At 43.7% G+C, this 13,600-nt stretch overlaps 2 protein-coding genes across 5 annotated transcripts in view; one reads left to right on the forward strand and one right to left on the reverse strand.

The window, feature by feature from the left end:
- Window positions 1-5,853, forward strand: part of lrig1 (leucine-rich repeats and immunoglobulin-like domains 1) — a 45,408-nt gene extending 39,555 nt beyond the window's left edge. Inside the window, exons 15-18 of the mRNA XM_015012669.2 lie at window positions 924-1,355; window positions 1,432-1,566; window positions 1,734-2,033; window positions 3,080-5,853. Of these exons, the coding sequence (XP_014868155.2) occupies window positions 924-1,355; window positions 1,432-1,566; window positions 1,734-2,033; window positions 3,080-3,282 (1,070 nt within the window). The 3' untranslated portion in view covers window positions 3,283-5,853. The remainder of the gene's footprint in view (window positions 1-923; window positions 1,356-1,431; window positions 1,567-1,733; window positions 2,034-3,079) is intronic.
- A 1,756-nt stretch (window positions 5,854-7,609) lies between these two features.
- Window positions 7,610-13,600, reverse strand: part of slc25a26 (solute carrier family 25 member 26) — a 60,053-nt gene continuing 54,062 nt past the window's right edge. For all 4 annotated transcript variants that reach the window (XM_088005429.1, XM_088005426.1, XM_088005427.1 and 1 more), the window contains one exon: window positions 7,610-7,930. In XM_088005429.1, coding sequence (XP_087861555.1) covers window positions 7,834-7,930 — 97 coding nt within the window. In that variant the 3' untranslated portion in view covers window positions 7,610-7,833. The remainder of the gene's footprint in view (window positions 7,931-13,600) is intronic.

The following is a 13,600-nucleotide window of genomic DNA, read 5'->3' on the forward strand; positions in this document are numbered from 1 at the left end:
GCTGAGCTCTTGGCGTTGACCAGGTATTTAAGCAGACATGGGGTCATTCTGGAGCAGGAGTCTGAAAGCTTTACAACCCAAAGAGCCATTTTACCCCCAGCGAAGCTACGGAAAACCTTTTTAGAGCTGCAAAACGCTACATGACCTTTTGAGAAAACTCAACTTTAGAGCTGTAAAGTAAACAAAATCTTGCAAAAAAAAAAATAATATATATATATATATATATATATATATATATATATATATATATATACATTTTAATTTGCACAATGCTGATATAAATATAGAAAAACCAGATGTGGTGTGCCGATGATTAAGTTGGGGTGCCAATTATTCAGTTTACTGCAGATTATTAAGTTACATAGTGGAAAGTATGAGAGAAAAATGTGGGATAATTTTTCAAAATGTTTTGCCACATTTGTTTTAAAAAGAAAATCACACACAAGTAAATAAGAAATTGAAATATGTTAGAATATAACAACAAAAAGTGTTGTTCATACACCTATGAATGTCTCAGTTCCACAACAAAATATCAGAAAATAAAGTATCTGTGGTTGATGCTGGTGCAGACTCCAACCTAATGACAGGAAAAATAGATGTGAGGAATTGTAGGTGTTTACAGTCATTTATTTATTCTTCACGATTTTTAGTTAAGTCAACGAGAGCCACAGTGAAATGTCCAAAGGGCCACAAATTGGAGTTTAAGTCAATGTTCTTGTTGCTGAGTGACTAAATATTGACGCTTCCTGGGTTGCTTTCAAACTAATATCTTGTCGTCTGTGACAGTGGCACCCTCCGCCAAGGAAACTTAAAATCTTAAAATGAATCCTGCTGTGCTGAGTCGGATATAATTTGGTAACTGGAGAGAAAAAAAAAAAAAGTGCATCAGATTCCAACTCCTTTCCTCCTTCCTCGTTCTCCAGAGACTCCCCACTTGGCCCAGGAAATGGAGGACCGCAGCGTGGCGGTGGGCGACACGGTGGCGCTGCAGTGCAAGGCCCTCGGCAGTCCTCCCCCGCGCATCACCTGGCTGCGCGACGACCAGCCGCTGCGACCCTCCGACCGGCACTACTTCACCCCGGGCAACCAGCTGCTGGTCATCGGCGCCGCCTCGCCGGAGGACGCTGGACGCTACACCTGCCTCATGTCCAACACGCTGGGCACGGAGCGCGCCCACAGCCAGCTGGCGGTGACGCAGCACAGGAGCGTGTGCGCGCAGCAGGCGGGCGCACACGCCATCATCGGCATCATCGTCATCGCCGTGGTGACGAGCATCGTGGTCACGTCGCTGGTGTGGGTCTGCATCATCTATCAGACGAGGAAGAAGAGCGAGGAGTGCAGCGTGACCAACACGGGTGAGTTCAGGACCGAGAACCAGAGAGAGGATCCTGATCGATTCCAGCTTCTGACGTCTCCGTTTCCTCGCTCCAGACGAGACGATCGTCCCTCCGGACGTCCCCAGCTACCTGTCGTCTCAGGGCACGCTGTCCGAGCGCCAGGACATGTGCATCCGCGTGGAAGCCGGAGGCGGACCGCAGCCCAACGGGCACGTCGTGGACGCCTCAGGTACCCATCAGTCCGCCCACCGCTGCCTCGCTTCTCCAAATATTTGTTCTGCCAGTAGCCTCCGGTCTCTCTGAAAGCCTGCTCAGAGTCGTAAATAACTCCCAACGGACACTCTTAGCACAATTTACTGCCCTCAAATGATTTATCTCCCTCCTCCTCGGCTGCAGGTTTCGACGGAGCGGTGGTGTGCACAGACTGCATGGAGACCGGCAACAGCTACTCCAATGACGCCGACTACCTGACCCACGGATACGGCCTCGCTCGGGGCGCCGAGTACCGGCAGCAGCAGCAGCAGCTGGGGCCCCCGCGCTACTCTCAGTGTAACCTGGGGGAACCGAGGGACACGGGGTCGCACGCATCCGCTCCGCTCTGCAACGGCACTCCCCGCGGAAACCGAAAGGACACGCAAGAATCTGCTGTGCCCAAAAATCACGACACGATAGAGAGGAGTCTCGACGAGCGAAAAGGTTCGTGTGCAGATCTGGAATGTTTTTTTTTTTCTTCTTCTTCTCATTGCTTGGAGGAAAAAAAAATGCCAACAGTAAGCCATAAATTTAGCTGAATTCCTGAAGCTTTACTCTCTCACAGGAATATCGCTTACATCAGGTGAGCTCACAGAGAACTGAAGAGAAACTCAGGAGTCCTTGTCAATTTGCATCTGGTTGTGAGTTATTATTGCATGACCAGAGTCCCTCAGGACATGTGAGAGAGAGAGAGAAAAAAAACCCCAAAAAACTCTGAAATAAAAACCTCTCCACGCCGCCAGACTCCTGCGGCTGCGTGTGCAGGCCTGCGCTGGGATTTATCCGAGGAGTCATGTGATTGGAATTGGCTTTTCGACTGCCGATTCTCACCTCCGCATGTCAGCGCAGCTCTGTGCTCACATTCCACTCCCTTAGTTTCCTGAAGCTGAATGATTGGTTTATGCACAAGCCCTGCCACAACCCTTGATAAGTATGTGGAAGAGACGACATACAATCCACTGCAGGAAATTCGCTGTCATTTTTAAAGAACCGCCCTTTTACTTTGTATTGTAAAATGAAGAAAAGACTCAACTTTTTGTTTAAAGCAAAAAAAAGATGGATTTACTTCCGTCTATGGTGTATAGTTTCCAACCTGATGACTAGAAAGACAGCAGCATCACTCTGCTGTGAAAACCTAATTCAGTTACTCCATAAAGAACTGTAAAACTATTTTTTACAGTATTTAGTATTCAAAAACATATTTATCAAGTTTAGCCATTGTAGAAAGTCTAGAAAGCCACTAATGGCTTTGGAGCTTTAGATTAAACCATATTTATGTGTTAGAGTGGCCTAGTCAAAGTCCTGTCATCCTAAATCCAATTAAAAATTGCAACTGTGGCGTTTGCAGATGCTCGAGTTATTTAGTGTCTCTTCGAAATGTTAAGTTAATAGGCTAAACAAAATTACAAATCATTTTTTTTCTACTTCGTGGTACCTCTGTCGATGTCATTGACGTGACGTTTTCCCTCCTGTGTGTCTTTGTCTCGCAGCGGGCAGAGTGGGACACACGTTGGCGGGCCCGCCGTCGCAGGACGACTCCTTCCACGAGCCGGTGAAGCTGCCCGGCGGGACGAGCCGCCCGCGCACAGACACCGACTGCGAGCCTGAGCTCAGGCAGACTCTGCTGCCTAACGGACACGCCCTCAGAGCCTCTCAGAATGAGAGCGCCCCCCTGAGGAGAGCCAGCGACTAGCAGACACTGAATTAAGCCCCAAAATGTGGACTTTTTAAATAAAAAAGGAAAAAAAAAAAAAATCTTTCTTTGCACTGGGAAATAAACTGCTACCTCACATCGAGGGGAACGATCCCGAGCCTCCCGGATCCGAGGACCGACACGGCGATTCCGGGGAGGACCAATAGGGAGAGAGTCCGGAGTTTGAAGATGGAGCTTGTGCGGGTGGCGTCCCGCCCGAGCGTATCGGCTGTACATAGTTTAAAACCTTCATTTGGGAGGTGACCGGTTTAAAGAAAGAACTCTAGCGCCAAAAAAAAAAACAAAAAAAAAAAAAAAGAAAATGTGACTTGCATTTGAAGCATGCAAACATAGGGAATCTTGTACAGTGTAATTATGTGCAGTAGGGGGGGAAAAAGAGAAATATACAGTGGGACTTTTGACTGTACATAAGAGTTTTCTTATATATTATATAACTTTTTCAAAAGAGTGTTTGAATATATGTGCATGGCAAAGAAAGAAGTGATATTTTTATTGTTGGGGGGGAAAAAAGAAAACAAGCTTTTTCAGCTTCTACCAACATCCAGCTGCAGTGCCTTATTGCATGATCAAAGATTCAACCTGTGATTTTTATTTTTTATTTAAATTGTTTTATTATTTTTTATTTTTAGAAAAATACAGGTACACCCTTTATTGCAAACAAAACACTTGGTTGCACTTGACGGTACGTCTTTAGTTTTTTGGAGAGGAAAGTGCCACCAGCTATGGCCTTACAGAAACACAACTCATGTACGTTGTTGCGGTATGAAGGAAGAGCTTTGATGTGAAACCGTTTCGGTACGTTTGTGGGGCAGTCAGTCGGCTCAAGCACTTTTTAAACTCTTCATAAACAGGTCGTCTGTCAACAGGAGTACGTGGAACCTGCTCCGGGTGGAGCACGTTTTTCAGAGTCACCAGAACATGTGGCGTCAATGTTTTTCCACCCGTTTGATATTGTTATGCTACAGATGACCACAAAGCTGCTCTGAACCTCCTAGGATTAATGTGTCTCTTAGGATGGTTGAACTTAGTGACATTGTGACAAATGTAATGAACCTTTGCCATCATCCGGAAGCCGCAAAAGCCAAATATGACCCCGAATATAAATGGAGATGCACGATCAGAGGCCACTGTCAAACAAATTCTGGCACCCTCTTCAGGGTTTCTGCATGTTTCACCAACTCAAATGTAAGAGTTTTTAAGACCATCATGAATAGAAGTTAAGGCCTATCTATCCACAGAAACGTACCAACTTCATCCAACAGAGTGGTGATATAATCTACTCTAACCTGTGATATGTGCAAAATAGAAAAACAAGCTAGCTAGCAAGGGTATGTTAGCAGTGAGCCATTGGTAGTTTTGACCGATCAACTGGATAGGACAGAAAAGTTAAGTGAGAAAAAGACGACATAGAATATACAAAATTAAATAGTCCTCCCAACACCAAATTGTAAGTACCTGTGATTAATGCATTAAAACCCAACTTACTTTTTTAAAACTAATTTAAGAAATCTTAAGTCCTTAATTTTAGATACAATGAATTTAAGACATTTCAAGATTGAGCAGACACCTTGTTTTTACACTTTTATTTAAAAAACAACAAACAACAAAAAACTTGCTCTTCTGTCAGCAACAACTTCCACACCAAGGAGTATTGCCAGAGAAGCCTGGTGTTAATCGGGAAAACAAAGGCAATTTTGAGATATCAGCCAATATGAAAATCGGCCGATTCTAGTCCCCAGCTGAAGTATCGGTGCATCTCTACTCGACACACGGGAGGCGGCGTCTTTCCCTTTATTTCCTATGCGTAGTGAAGCGACAGTCGCTTAAATTTCGAGCTTGTAGACACAGACAGCCACAAAAATGTTCATTTTTTCCCCCCCATTTTTTTTTTTTTTTTTAGTTTTTGTCGCTGTCGACTCTGCCGCGTCCCGTGTGTTGGGTTCAGCCCGCCCACCCCCCTGTACGTCGAGCCCATAAGGCACATTCACAATGAAAGCTACGGTCGTGCTTTGGTCACGAATTTGGCTTCGTTTTATGACGTTACTGCTGTAATCTTCCACAACACCCGCTGTTGGAGCAAAGAGGCCAGTACTCCACCCACTTCCACCACTGCAGCTCAGATTTGCGTCAGGTCTTGAGGGGTAACGCTGTGAACCGCTGGGAAGCCCGTGAAAATGCGCTCCAACCAAACTAGGACTGATGCGTTCAGGCACCCTCCACCTTCTCCCACGGTCCCTGAACACACCGGGCCACGTTCAGTCGGAGCAGTTTCATTGGGTTTCAGAACCAGAGGTAAGGCGGAGGACATCGTCCTCCTGTTACACCTACCAGAGGTGAGTTTACCTCCGAGACCACTCAGAGATCCCCCCCCCCTCCCCCGGCCCTAAAGGGACGATAGACAGAGAGAAAGCGAGGTGCAGTTCATGTTCTGAGACTAATTTATTGAAGCAAAGCGTCTGTACCAATGTCAAAGTTAAAAACAATAATAAAAAAACAGTGAAGTGTCTAACATGGCATTGAAGTGTCTAATAAAATCACATTTTGCTATGATGACCGGTGTCGTGCCTGTTTTTTTTCCCCCCTCACCTGTTTAAAAACCCACGGAGCAGATGTTTCCAGCTGAGTTAGCATTTAGCGTCCTTATCTCCTCCCTCCTATCGCGGTGCTTATGGAGAAACCATCAGTTCAAATGAAGCGTTCGCTGCGACATGAAACAAAGCTGAACAAGCAGGAATCTAAATCTTAAATCTAAATCTTAAGCAGGAATCTCTTGGCTCCTCGCAGCTCCAAAGACAGCAGGATTTTTTTTTGTACCCCCTTCCAGCCGCGGCCTGTTGTAAGTATCTGCTTTTGACGGGAGGCTGACTTCAGAGTCAGGATGTGCATTCCAGATGGATGATTGACGAAATCAGTTTTAGATCAGTTAGAATGACCAAAATGATTTCCATTTACTGTATGATCAACATAAAACCATTTTTCTTATTCTGACATAAAACAAGATAAATTTGATCTTATTTAACTTCGTAGTGAGGCGGGGGCAAAAAAGAATGTCTCTGGTTTCAACTGTTTACACACAAAACCTGGAAAGTCTCCCCCTTTGTTCTTCATTTTAAACCTTCCGCACGTCTCGCCCTCCACCGTTTGTCACAACAACCTACTTTTGCGGGGAGCGAGGTAGAAAACAGACGCTCTGCTGTAATAAGAGATCAAACGCAGAAATTAAATGTGCATGCAAGTTTCGGATCCCAGCAGCTGATGTCTCAGAAACCTTTGCAAACCGAATCAAAGCCACATGCCTGGCCCAGGCCGCAAGTAGGAAAATATTCAGGAATTTCTTTTTGTGACCATCTTAAGAACACAGATGCATTTCTCACTGCAGCAGCATATTAGTAGGAATCTAAAATGCCATATCAATGCAGCAATATGGCATTGTGGGAAAGTATCCCCTCCCCCCCTTTAACGGTTTCACATTGTCAAACTAATATTAGCAAAGATAATTTGACTGAGGACAAAAACATAGACAGACCCATCTGTCTGTGACTGGTCAATCTTTTTGATTAACAAATCAAAAAAAAAAAAAACTTAAATAGGCCAGCATGAAGTAGGCTAAAGGACTTTAAAAAGCAAAACATCGCGATCTGATCTGCAGAAATTAGACAACAGCGGCAGGGCCGGATTTACAAGGATGTAGAAAGATCCCAGAGACAGTTTCGGTCTCCTAATTCGCTAAGCAAATATTCATTTACTAACGCAGCTTACCGTGCACCATGCACAACAGCAGGTACGAACTGATGCATTGTGGGTTGAACTCATGATCTAGTCAAGCTACAGTTGATTTCTTGCTAAAATTTGACGCTGGATGCTAATTCACCCAATATGTTTAAAACAGACGTTCAGAGGACATCCTGCTTTTCCCACCATCGAAAGTTCCGACCATGTTTTCCACATAGCTAAGGAAAGAGACACAATAAAGTCTCGACAGGTAAGACCTGGAGCTGTAATGGAGAATCTCGTGTGGAGCAGCCGAGCCTGCAGATCAACCCCACAGTCTTGTTAATTCAACAAAGTGCTCTATTGTTGGCGGCGTCTCAGGGGGAAATATACGGCTCCCGTAGGTGGGATGAGGTCAGCTTTGCTCTAGTTGGAATGTAACAACGGTGACATATCGCTGCGTCTCCCGGGTGGGTCTTTTACGCAGGTGGCTGAACTTAACAGAGAGAAGAAGATATGGATTAAAACATTAAACAAACGGACGTTAAACGTTGTAGGACCGGAGTCTAGAGGGTGACGGGAAAATCACAAGAAGTATAAAAGAGAGTCTTTAATTCCAAAATCCATTCCAACATTACAGGACAGGGTCATAAATGTTACTAGAGTCTTTTCCACGTTATCCATCAGGAATGCAGCATCCTGGGTAATGTAGTCGGCTCCGAATCCTCAGGGCAGCGAGCTGGCAGCGTTCCCCAGGCTGCAAGGCGACACCGAGGGTCTGCTGTAGGGGGGAGGGGGGGTTGGTGCCACGAAGCCCCGCTATAGCAAAGTGCGGCGGACCTTTTCGTACGCTCCCAGGAAGATGAAGCCTCCCACGCTGATGAAGGCCATCCTCGGGACGCTGCCTGCAAACAGCCTGCGGGAACACACGGAAATCACAGGACGTCACCTTCTCTGGAGAAATGTCAAGAAATGGACACAGCTGTAGCTCTTGCGCTTTATTCCTAGAAGAACCTCTAACACAGGGGTGTCAAAGTCATTTTCGTTTTGGGCCAAATCAAGATCATTTCTGCTCTTAAAGGGCCGGTTGTGCCAGAATGCATTGATAAAACCTGATCAAAAACCGTTAAAATATCAATGAGGTACAGAAACAGGGTTGAACATCTTTTCAGTCAGTCCAAGGATTTCATGTTTGTGGGACTAATTTGGAAATATTTGTGATATTTGCACTTATTTATGATGCAAATGTGGCTTTTTATAACTCGCTATACAGATTATGGACTATAATTTCACTGCTGTTAAGACTGAGGCAGCTGCTTAGGACAAGTAAGAAAGTTTTTGACAATTTTTGAGAAAAATCTGCAATAAACATTGCAAAAATTGATAGCACCAAAAGAGTGTGGTGGATTTGAAGATTTTGCATGAATTTCCAAGTGCTCTAACATTTGTTCTCTTTTTCCTCATTTGTTTATCTGCTGCGACGTTTTACTTTTCGAATCTGTTCGGCGCAAACAAAATGTTTTTAAGAGATGCGGCGATCAGAATCGACCTGGCGACACGGATTTTAGTCGATTCCGATTTCTCTTTAAAACAAGAACTGGATGAGCGAAGCCCAAAATGAGATTTCAAGCTCTCCGAGAGCGGTCGCTTGTTATCTTTATTAGGAGCGGAGGCGACGTCACACTGTGTGAGTGACATCAGAAGCTTATCGAAACAATACCACAGAAAACATGTGTCATGTCAAAGTTAACGGTGTCCAATTAAATATTAGTGTGCAACATTTTTGGGGGGCATTTAACAAGTTTGAGTCAGACGACATGCTTATGCTTTCATAGAAATCAGCTTATAATCCTGATACAAACTTAATGAACGACAATACAGTTGTTAAAGGTGAGCAAACAGTGCGTGCCAAATTAAACATATTATATGCAAAAGCAGTCCCACAAAATAAGTTCCAGGTTCTAGCAGACAGTTTTAGCATCTCATGTTTAGCTTCAACACTTGGCAGAACCGGACTAATTTATGGCTTTCTGGTGTTCAGGTGCTGGGAAACAGTCAGGCATAAAGCTTCAGGGGTTTTATTTTTTTCGTCTTTTTTTTTTTTTAAGGTCTGACTTGGGGGCCCAACGAGTCGCTGTTGACGTTATGGAGGTCAGAGGATGTTACGGGCCATGAGAGAGCGCCCATATCCCAAGAACCGAGCCTCCCACTCTCCTCCTGACACACACAGCTGTTTTTGGAATTAGGCTTCAAGCCCCCCCACCTTTGTTCCTCGTTGGAGCTCTCATCCCTCTGGTTTTTATCTTTTTTCCTCCTTTTCTCTCACTTTCTCTGTGCTTGACCGACGGCCAGATGACATCCACACATGTTGGTGTGCTGTCCATCCATCCGACGCCCTTCCTCACCCCCAACCCTTCCCCAAGCTGGCTCACTTGTTCAGGATTTCTCCTCCGCTTCTCGTTTTTGCTGCGTCATCCACCTCTTCGACACATGCTCGTATTGTCTCTTCCTTTTTTTTTCTTTTTGCTCTCCCTCCTCTTCTCTCCGTCTTTCCCTTGCCGAGCATTTGCCTACTGACACCTTCAGTTTGCCAAAACGCCCCCGCGCTCACATGGTCTGGCCCCGGCCCGGGCCAGATGTTACGGATGACGGCTGCCTTGTGCGTTGAGCTCGGCTCGCAGGCGCAAGAGTAAGGGGGTTTGAGGGGGGGACGGGCGAAAAAAAAAAAAAAAGAACAAAAACTTACAGCCGCACATAAAAAACAAAAAGTCTGTCTGCATTTATCATCTGCGTGGGAGTGTTGGTCCTTATGTTTCGGTCTGTTTTCATTTTGCAAAATCACCTCTGAATCGCTGCAATAACAGACTTCGGTTTTCATCAACTCATAAGGAAGTTCTCAAAGGCAGAAATACGGCGAGATTTGACCTTAGCAATTACTTTTTTTATTTAAGCTGAACCAGGAATAAAATGTGCAATGTAAACTATTTTACAATGACGTCAACTCTTTCTTTTTTTACCCCAGAGAAACATAACTGATCATAAAACACAAAATCTTATCAGAAACTTACAAGTTACTTTTTTGGCTAAATATAGGAGCTTCCTTAATATTAACAAACTAAAAGTAGACTACTACTTCCAGTGGTAGATTTTTTTCCACTCACAGCTTGACAAATGTCTATCAAGAGGTTTTTCTTTTTAATCATCATTAATTATCAATTTAAACAAACCTCTTACTGAAAAGCTACTTCTAAGTTGGTTTTGTCTTGTTTTTTAAGTATACTAAGACGTTTGCTCTAAAAACCAGACAACACAAAACACAAAAAAAGGTTTTTGTGTTTCATCAGTGTAGTTGCCACTGCAACTAATAGTTGCCAACAGACTCTCCCACCTGAGCGCTGGGCCTCTGCAGCTCCTCCACAGTTACCAGAATTCCTTAGTATGGCTTCTAAAATAAATTGCTGACTTTGCATTTAAATGTACAATCCTGTTGCTTTACAGTTTTGTAACAAAAAAAAAACGACAACAAAAAAATTGCTTTGACTTTCTGGATTGTTCTTCAGTCTTCATGTTTCTGCTTTTTCACTAATTTTCACAGGCCGTCTGTATTTACACTTTGGCTGCCGTGTCATTATGCCGAAACATCCATTTTATCGGGTTAAATCGTGAATATTTTGCCCCCTTCCCTCCGATGTCATTAAGCGGTTTTTTTTTCAGCAAAGTAAAAAATCTTCACAAAAAAAAAACAGTAATCTTAAACGCTCAAATTAAAATTTGTTGTTCTCAGACGGTTTATTTTAATGACATTGGCATTCGTTTCACATTTTTCGCCCGTCCCACTTCATCATGTAAATAGACCTTCATTAAGACGTATTTTCTTTTGAAAAGACAAATATGTTTCTTAGAATCATCGCCGTGCCATTAGCTCGATTGGCTCCTTCTCCACAGTGTGTGGGTGGTCTTCTGAAAATACTTTCATATTTCAGATGTTTTTGCCTTCGTTTTTTTTTTTTTTTTTAACTAAATTGGGTTTTAAGTATCCCTCTGTAGCCTCCGCCTTTTCTCCAAATATAACCACTTCTGGCTCCAAAAAGACCAAGATGCAGCCAAAGCTCAACACTGTAAAACCTCCCGTGTAACAGACACTGTTTTTGTACCCCATTTTAGCCTTAAAATGATCAGATAATGTGCTAAAATAAAAAAAAAACTCTTCACATTCACTGCATTTCCATTTTTCAAAACACCTAAACGTGGCTTGCCTTACTGTTGCTCCATATTTAGCATCTTCTGGGACTACAGTCACAACCAGAGGGAGTACTAAACACCAATTATGGAACAATATGCAACACTTTTTTGCTTGTTTTTTTTTTTTTTTCTTAAAGTGAGTCACAGGAATGAGTTCTCAAAAAGTTTCCACTTAGTCATCTGGATCACTGGAACGCCCGGCAGGAGTGCGAGGAGTGAACTACTTTTAAACGCCGAGCTGTTGTTTTGTCTCAGCTCTCCACCCGAGTTCCATTTCCTGTCTGGGATTGGGCCCACCTGTGTGGACCGCTGGGCGACGTCAGAGCCGAGCCAGAGCTCAAACATTCGAAGCGGCGCAGCCAGCCTCCGACGCATCCCGCCGGCCAATCATCTCTCCCTGAGGAGTCGGGGTTAAAAATAGCTCACAGACGAGTGTGTGTGTGTGTGTGTGTGTGTGTGCGCGTGCGCGCTTGTTTGTATTACCTTGTGGGGACCATTTTCCTGACACATACGACGTTGTGAGGACAGAAGCCTGGTCCCCACAAAGGGGAACGCTGTTTTTGGGTCAGGGGTTAGATTTATTACTAAGGTGTGAATTGAGCTCATCAATAACTTAAAGTCATAACTACAGCAAGTGATAAGTGCCAAACGCAGGAACTTTACAGCTGGAAGATAATACCTTTCCTTGAACGTCAGCGAGAAAAGCGTCATTGGTCACCGAGTAAATAAAACAGAGATGGACAACAGATGAACAAACACTGATTCCTGCATGTTTTTTCTTCCACTTAACCTTCCATCAATATCCTTTTTGATAATTTAGCTGCCGTGTTAGGCCAAACCAAAGATTATAAAGAGAAACATGGCAGAATCACAACAACTAACTTGCAAAAGGTTAGTTTGTTTTTTTTTCTAACAGTCTCACAACCCAAAAAGGATTAACCACCTGGCTCAGTACGAGGTACAAAACAGGGAAAAAAATAAATGTTTTTGGTTTTCAGAACATTCCAGGGAAGTACACCAGGCTCCCGACATTTCAGTAATGGCTGCTGTTGTGTTGACATGACTTTTTAAATTTAGTTAGTTGATGCAGAAAATATCAGACAACCAAACCATTGAGTTGATAACCAAACCATAGATTTGGTTATCAACTCACTTGACTTTTACCTGCTCTGCTCTGAAAAGTTCCAGCCTTTAAATTAGAAAAAAGCTGAATGAGTAAAAATCTAAAACCTTAATAAGAAAAGAAGCTGTAAAAAAAAAAAAAGAAAAAGAAGGTACAATTAGGACTTGGTGCCTGCAGGAGGCCGTGTGCGGTGGCTTCGGTGCATTTGCATATCCTCCCCTTCGTTTTGCATAAGCAGTAAATCTGAAAACGCTTCAGGTCATGCCGGCCATTAGTCTGCAGCCCTGACTTGACTCCTGGTGCAGCGTGGGTATTTTGCAGTTTACTGTTGGAGGCTTAAGGAGGGCGGGAGAGGGGGAGGGAGGCTGCAGCGCTCCCTGCTAAGCCAGGGTCTCTTGGGTTTAACGCACACATGGAAGCACTTTAGAGCTTCACTACACTGCAATTGGGCCTATTACCATAATTACAGCTTTAAAGCCCCAGCAATTTGTATCAGGCATCCACCGGTGCAACAAGCAGGCCTTTGGCCCTGGAGAACAACAGCTTCTAACCTTTTACTTCACAGCCACACGCACGCACGCACACACACACGCACACACTCCTTCCTTTGTTCCAGCATTCCATCGAATGTGTCCATCTGTCTTCTAAGGACTTACTTTGAGAAACAAAGCAGGAAAAAGGGGAGCTTGGCGTGTTGTGGAGCGTTACACGTGTTGTATGTTCTGCAGGTATGAGTTGGATAAAGAGAAGACAGGAAGTGGAGAAAAACTCCAAACATCTCCAAGTGGAGCGGAGCAGCCAAACTGAGACTACTGGTGAAGTTTGACAGCGTTCTTACTGCTTACAAAAGCAAAAACTTATTTTTTTTTTCATAAAAGCTAGACTTCAGGCAAATGAGCCATAAAGAAGCTAAACAGTAGAGAGTACTACTGCTTCAATATTTCGCTCCTGTTATAACCACAAACCTCCTTACATTTGATATTTGGGGAATTTTAAATATAGACCAACAAGCATAATAATGATGTCGGATAAAAATTATTATTATTATTATTTTTGTTTAATCTGACAAAAGAATTGATACTTTTGAAAAACATTTTGCAACAATTACATTTGCAAGACTTTTGGTTTATGTTTCCAACTAAAATGTTAAAACGTCTGGATTAGCTCAAACTCAGTACAGATCAGATGAAGAGTGCATGTAAACATCTGTCTGACCACGGA

The sequence above is a fragment of the Poecilia mexicana genome, unplaced genomic scaffold, assembly GCF_051168715.1.
Source record: "Poecilia mexicana isolate PSO_F unplaced genomic scaffold, ASM5116871v1 scaffold_5, whole genome shotgun sequence".
In the NCBI taxonomy this organism is placed as follows: domain Eukaryota; kingdom Metazoa; phylum Chordata; class Actinopteri; order Cyprinodontiformes; family Poeciliidae; genus Poecilia; species Poecilia mexicana.